The sequence below is a fragment of the Girardinichthys multiradiatus genome, chromosome 18, assembly GCF_021462225.1.
Source record: "Girardinichthys multiradiatus isolate DD_20200921_A chromosome 18, DD_fGirMul_XY1, whole genome shotgun sequence".
NCBI lineage: Eukaryota > Metazoa > Chordata > Actinopteri > Cyprinodontiformes > Goodeidae > Girardinichthys > Girardinichthys multiradiatus.
The window spans coordinates 16138567-16144430 of record NC_061810.1 but is presented as its reverse complement, the minus strand read 5'-3'; the positions used below and the strand labels follow the sequence as shown (position 1 = coordinate 16144430).

Genomic DNA, 5864 nt, shown 5'->3' with positions numbered 1-5864 from the left:
AGTGCTATAGAGTCTTTTTTGCATATTTCTTCGGTTTCAGATGCAACTAGTATGTCATCCACATACGTGAGCAATTGGCTCTGTTGTGGTGGGTCAAAAGTGGCCAAGCTGGATGTAAGAACTTGGGAGTAGATGGTGGGGCTTTCACAATATCCTTGTGGTAATCTGGTATAAGTGTATCTTTTCCCTTTAAATGTGAAAGCAAACCAGTATTGACTGTCTTTGTGTAGTGGTACAGAAAAGAATGCATTACTTATGTCCACTACCGTGAAATATTTTGCTTTCGGGTTCAAGGAGTTTAGTAACGTGTGTGGATCTGCTACACACGGGGATCTTTGTATTACTGCATTATTTACTGCTTGTAAATCTTGAACCATCCTCCATCCCACAGATGGGGGTGCCTTTTTTACAGGGAATATTGGTGTGTTACAGGGTGATTCAGCACACTCAATCAATACTCCAGCCTTTTTTAAATCCTCAATAACAGGTTCTATTCCCACCATTGCATCTGGTTTTAGAGGATATTGTTTAACTCTGGGTCTGTACTCTGTTTTTGGTCTTATCACAACAGGAAGTGCTCCTTTTACCAGGCCAACATCAGTAGGTCCTTGTGACCATAGTCTCTCAGGAACTTGTTTAAGTAGTTCCTCTTCTTCTTTTGTGAAAAAGATGTGTCATTTTTGTTTTGGGTCTAGGTGTACTCCAGCCTGGACAGTTACTGTCCAGAACAATGCCTTTTTGGTCATTTCAGTGGACTGGCTATACCATGTGTTCATGCCGGTTACCACCCAATCCCTTGCTCTTTCACCTCTGTCCACTAGTTTTGCTAAGTTTTTCCATTCTTCCTTTTTGTCTTTGCATAAGGATATGTGTGGCCCAGAAAGTTGTCTGAACAGTGGTTTGACAGTTTCTGGCAATATTACTGCAGCTGCTGCATTTGCTTCTACATCTGAGTACACATATGAGACTGTTATCTTTGTTGGGGTCATCCTGTTCAGTTCACTCATGTACTTGGTGTCTGGCTTTGCAGTATACCACATTGTCACATGTAATTCATCTGGTGACATAACATCTTGTGGGCTCCGCATTGATTGTTTGCCTTCATCCACTAACGATGCCCCTGTTGCAGTTGGCGGTTTGTTAGGGATGTCTAAAGTGTAGTAATAATTTGGTGTTCCCGTCCCTTGTACTACATAGACTTCCTCAGGTTTGCCTCTGACCACTCTCAAACCCTCTGGGGTTGGTGTTAGGCTTAGGCAGAGGGCTATTAAGCCATCTCTTCCTAATAGGTTCACTGGACATTCTGGTAACATCAAAACTGATAACTGACATGTTTTTCCTTCTGGATCTCTGATCCATAAGGGTTCTGTTTCATTTACTTGTTTGATTTTACCTTGTGCGGCCTGAACTGTGGTACATTTCCCACTGGGTCTCACATATGGTAATTGTTCTCTAATTGTTGTCCTGCAAGCTCCACTATCACAAAGAAACGTGATAGGTGTGCCTTGTACCAGCAGGGTTATTTCAGGTCTTATTTTTTCAACATAGAATAGGTCATCTAAATTTAGTATTTCCTCATCTTCTGAGGTGGTTTTCTCTTGTATTAAATTTTGATCCAATTCTGTCCCGTTTGTCTCACGATCTAGTCATGCATTTTTAGTTTGTGGGGGAGGACCTCCCCTACAATCCCTGGCTAGATGTCCTTCTTTACCGCAGGACCAACATGCTCTAGGATTTTGTGCTCCAAAGTGTCCTCTACCTCTTCCTCTACCTCGGCCTCTGCCTTTTCCCCTGCCCTGTGACTGTTGATAGTACACAGTGTTGTCCTCCTCTTGGTAAAACACTGCGTCTCTGACTGTGTCCTTTTTACCCTTTTTACTTTTTATAACTTTTTCAGCATGCAGCGCATGATTTATGTAGTCTGCAAGCGAGCCCCCACTCATTCCTATGTAGTGCCGGTTCACCCAGCCATGTATGTCGGGTGTTGAGCCTGAGTGGAGTGCATTTTTTAGTTGCTGCTGATAAGCACCATTTTCATCCTCGCTTGGTTCCAGTCCACTGTGAACTTTAAAAACCTTTGCCATTCTTACTCTATATTCATCAAAAGGTTCGTCTGGTTTTTGTTTACATCTCCCTATTTCAGTATAGTTTGCTCTCTTTTTATATTTTCCTTTTATTCTTTCCAGGAGAGGAACTAACTGGGTTGTTAACTCTGCGCTATCAGCAGCAAGAGGTACTCCTACTGCAGTTGATGGATTATAACCTCCCTTCACATGATACCAGTCAGGGCCAAGTTTGCACATCCATGCTTGTTGGACTTCTATTCCATTCAGATGGTAGGCTTTCCTAAGATCCTCCATCTGCCTCACACTCTCATCCACATCCTCTCTAGGGTGTGGGATTCCTTCTACAGCCTTTTTAACATCATCTTGGGTCCAAGTTCGATAAACTCTAATTGTGTCTGATTGGCCTTCTGCGCCTGCTCGTGGGTTAGGGAGTTCAATGAGGGGAAAAGTTTGCACATCCCCTCCTTCATCTAGGGTCATGGGACTAACCCTAGGTAATGGAGATAATAAATGTCCCAATGTTGCAGACCGTTTACCCACTGCACCAGTGCTTCGAGTAGCAATTGGTGTTCGTGGTGTATATCCAGGTGGTGATGGTGGTGGTGGAGCAGTGGGTGCATCTATATCATTTCTCCCCACTGCCCCTCCCTGTTGCTGCAGTAACTGCTGTTGCAACGCTAAGTAGGGACCAGAATATTCATTATCTTCCCTTCTGTGAAACATTATGTTCTCATGTCCTGCTTCTTTCCATTTTGATTCCTCTTTTTCTCTCTTTTGCTCTTCTTCACTTGCTTTTTTTTTCTCTTTATTTTGTCGCTTCCTTTCCTCTCTTTCCTGTTTTGCCAGTCTTTCTCCTTCCTCACGTTGTTTTGCTATTTTAACCCAGACTTGAGTCTGTGCATAACCTTCCTTTCTCATTTGTTTTTCATTATTTTTGCATTTAATTTTTATTTTATTCTGTAATTCTGTTAGGGCACTTGTAGACAGCTTTCCATTATAATTATAGGTTTTTATCCAATAACATAGGGGTTCTACTGCATCTTGATTTTCTTTTTCTACCGCTTTCCAATCTTTGCATGTAAGGTTATCAAGTAACTTTTGTTTCTCTTTACTTTGCCCCTTTCCCATTTTGAACTAAATTTAGATCCAGTATGTTTTTTAATACCTGGTGTATTCTAAATACTGGATTTATGTATTTGAAAACAGGATGGTGATCAAGAAGTCAGTTGTGGTAAAATCCACTTCAACCCTGTTCAGGTGGGATTTTCTTGCCTACAAGCATCCACAAAGGCTCACCATTTACTATCTGTTTTCAGTTTATATGAAAGGTAAGGACCTAATGGTCATTACGATTCCATTCACTCTTCCACACGTTTTTCAGTCACACTTTTTTACGCGTTTTACTCTTACTGTAATTACTTTCACAAAAACATAACAGAGGACTCCGCCGTCCTGTGTAGAGTTTAATTAGTCTATTTCAACTAAGGGAGTCTACCCTCCTGCGGAATTTAACTGTCTATTTTAGTTCAACAGAGGACTCCGCCGTCCTGTGTAGAGTTTAATTAGTCTATTTCAACTAAGGGAGTCTACCCTCCTGCGGAATTTAACTGTCTATTTTAGTTCACCTGATAGTGTCTAGAATTGTCAGGGTTTCTCTATACTGTACTATTTTAGGTCATTTGCATTTCATCACTCATTCCTTTTAAATGAAAGACCTACTCACTGGTTCTCTGTGTCCTCGGGAGTACCGTCAGCCGTCAGACCCCAGCCTGTCAGGGAGGGACCAGTCCCGGAAAGGGTATTAGTACTGTGGCCACAGATTTGTCTGGAATCTCACTCACCCACTGGGATCGTCAAGCGTCTTGGTATCCGGCTCGAAGGACCATTTATGTTAGGTTTAAACACCAAACACTTTCACAATTCTGCACAAAGAAAGACACAGAGAAGTTAGTTCATTTTAACCTGCAGGTGAGAGTGTTTTCAGAGGCTGCTCAGTTACAATCCTCCACCAACACTCTGAAACAGCCCCTGCTCTCTCTGCCTTTTATTCATAAGAGAAGAGGCCCTGGTTACAGAATGTTCCAAGCACCAAAAAGGGAGAGATGCACACTCATAATGATTAGAAACAGCTGCACTGACAGAATGTTCTAGAACATCCTGTCTCTATCTTGCAGCTCTTGTACATATAAGATATAATCACTCTGAACAGCAAGCTTCACTTCTATTAAAGTTAAAACATATATAATCATTAATTAACCCTAACACTTACCTTTCTCTCCGAAGTCCCGCAGAAGCAAACCTGTGTCGCAGAGAGAGATCCCCGGCAGAGAAGCTGTTTCTACAAGCCGAGTCTAAAGAACGGACCACGGCTTGCATCACCGTGTTTACGGTAACAAACAGCTGGTTGACGGACCGAACGAGTCGCCCAGCTCTCCGGAGCTAACCCTATTGTTCACAGAGCGAACGTAGAGGTTGGCTGAAAGCCAACCGCTTGTTGACTGTGGACGTTTATTCGAACTTCATGGTCAGAGGTTAGGTTTGGGCAGATTAACAGATAGGTTTAGGATGAAATGATCTAAACGTTTTCATGTTATGAAGTTTTGTTTTGTGGAACCTGGCTATCTTTAGTGCTAGTAGGCTAGCTACGGCACGCGCCGCTTCTGTGTTCTTTGTATGTTTTAAAGTTAAGATAAACTTTATTTAAAGGGTGGTTTTAACCAGAACATTGCTCATAACGTGCCGTTTATGCATTTTAACCCTTTTATTGACCCTTGTATTTTAAAGGTATGTGTTGAACAACCTTGAGCTCAACGCTCTAAAGACAGTGGAGATGGTTGTGGACTTCAGGCAGAACCCAGCCCCACCTGCCCCCATCACCCTCTGTGACTCCACAATTGACACTGTGGAATCTTTCCGCTTCCTGGGAACCATCATCTCCCAGGATCTCAAGTGGGAGCCAAACATCAGCTCCCTCATCAAGAAAGCCCAGCAGAGGATGTTCTTCCTGCGGCAGCTGAAGAAATTCAACCTGCCAAAGACTATGATGGTGCACTTCTACACAGCCATCATTGAGTCCATCCTCACCTCCTCCATCACCATCTGGTACGCCGCTGCTACAGCCAAGGATAAGGGCAGGCTGCAGCGTGTCATTCGGTCTGCTGAGAAGGTGATTGGCTGCAGTCTACTGTCGCTCCAGGAACTGTACACCTCTAGGACCCTGAAGCGGGCAGGGAAGATTCTGGCTGATCCCTCCCACCCCGGTCACAGACTCTTTGAGACTCTCCCCTCTGGCAGGAGGCTGCGGTCCATCCGGACCAAAACCTCACGCCACAAGAACAGTTTTTTCCCATCTGCCACCAGCCTGGTTAACAAAGCCCGGAAACCACACTGACACTGTCCCTTTCCCCCACACCCCCCCTTTTTTTGCTGACAGGACACCTGTAACCTGTAACTCTATGCGTTACATTAACGCTCAGCTTGGACTCCTGCTTACTTGCACTGCTTTACTTGCACAATGATCACCTGCACTGTTGTATTGCTCTTGCATCTTATACTGCTCTATATTTACTCTCACTCACTTAAAACTGTGCACTTATATTTATATTATATTGTAGATATGTTTGTACTGTTTAATTTGTATTGTATTGCACCGACTACGCCAAAACAAATTCCTTGTATGTCCAAAAACGTACTTGGCAATAAAGCTTTTCTGATTCTGATTCTGATTCTGATTCTGATTCTGGTGCTAAGCTCTCCGCTTCTTTGTTAGCTCAACGGCTAGCCAGTAAGGACACATGG

At 43.2% G+C, this 5864-nt stretch overlaps 1 protein-coding gene across 1 annotated transcript; it reads right to left on the bottom strand.

The window, feature by feature from the left end:
• Positions 1 to 288: 288 nt before the first annotated feature.
• LOC124883664 lies at positions 289 to 3231 on the bottom strand. Its single transcript, XM_047390862.1, has 2 exons — positions 1849 to 3231; positions 289 to 1816 (listed from the first exon to the last, which is right to left on the bottom strand). Exons 1-2 carry the CDS (start codon positions 3192 to 3194, stop codon positions 1768 to 1770), a joined length of 1395 nt encoding a protein of 464 aa, XP_047246818.1. The 5' UTR covers positions 3195 to 3231; the 3' UTR covers positions 289 to 1767.
• Positions 3232 to 5864: the final 2633 nt, after the last annotated feature.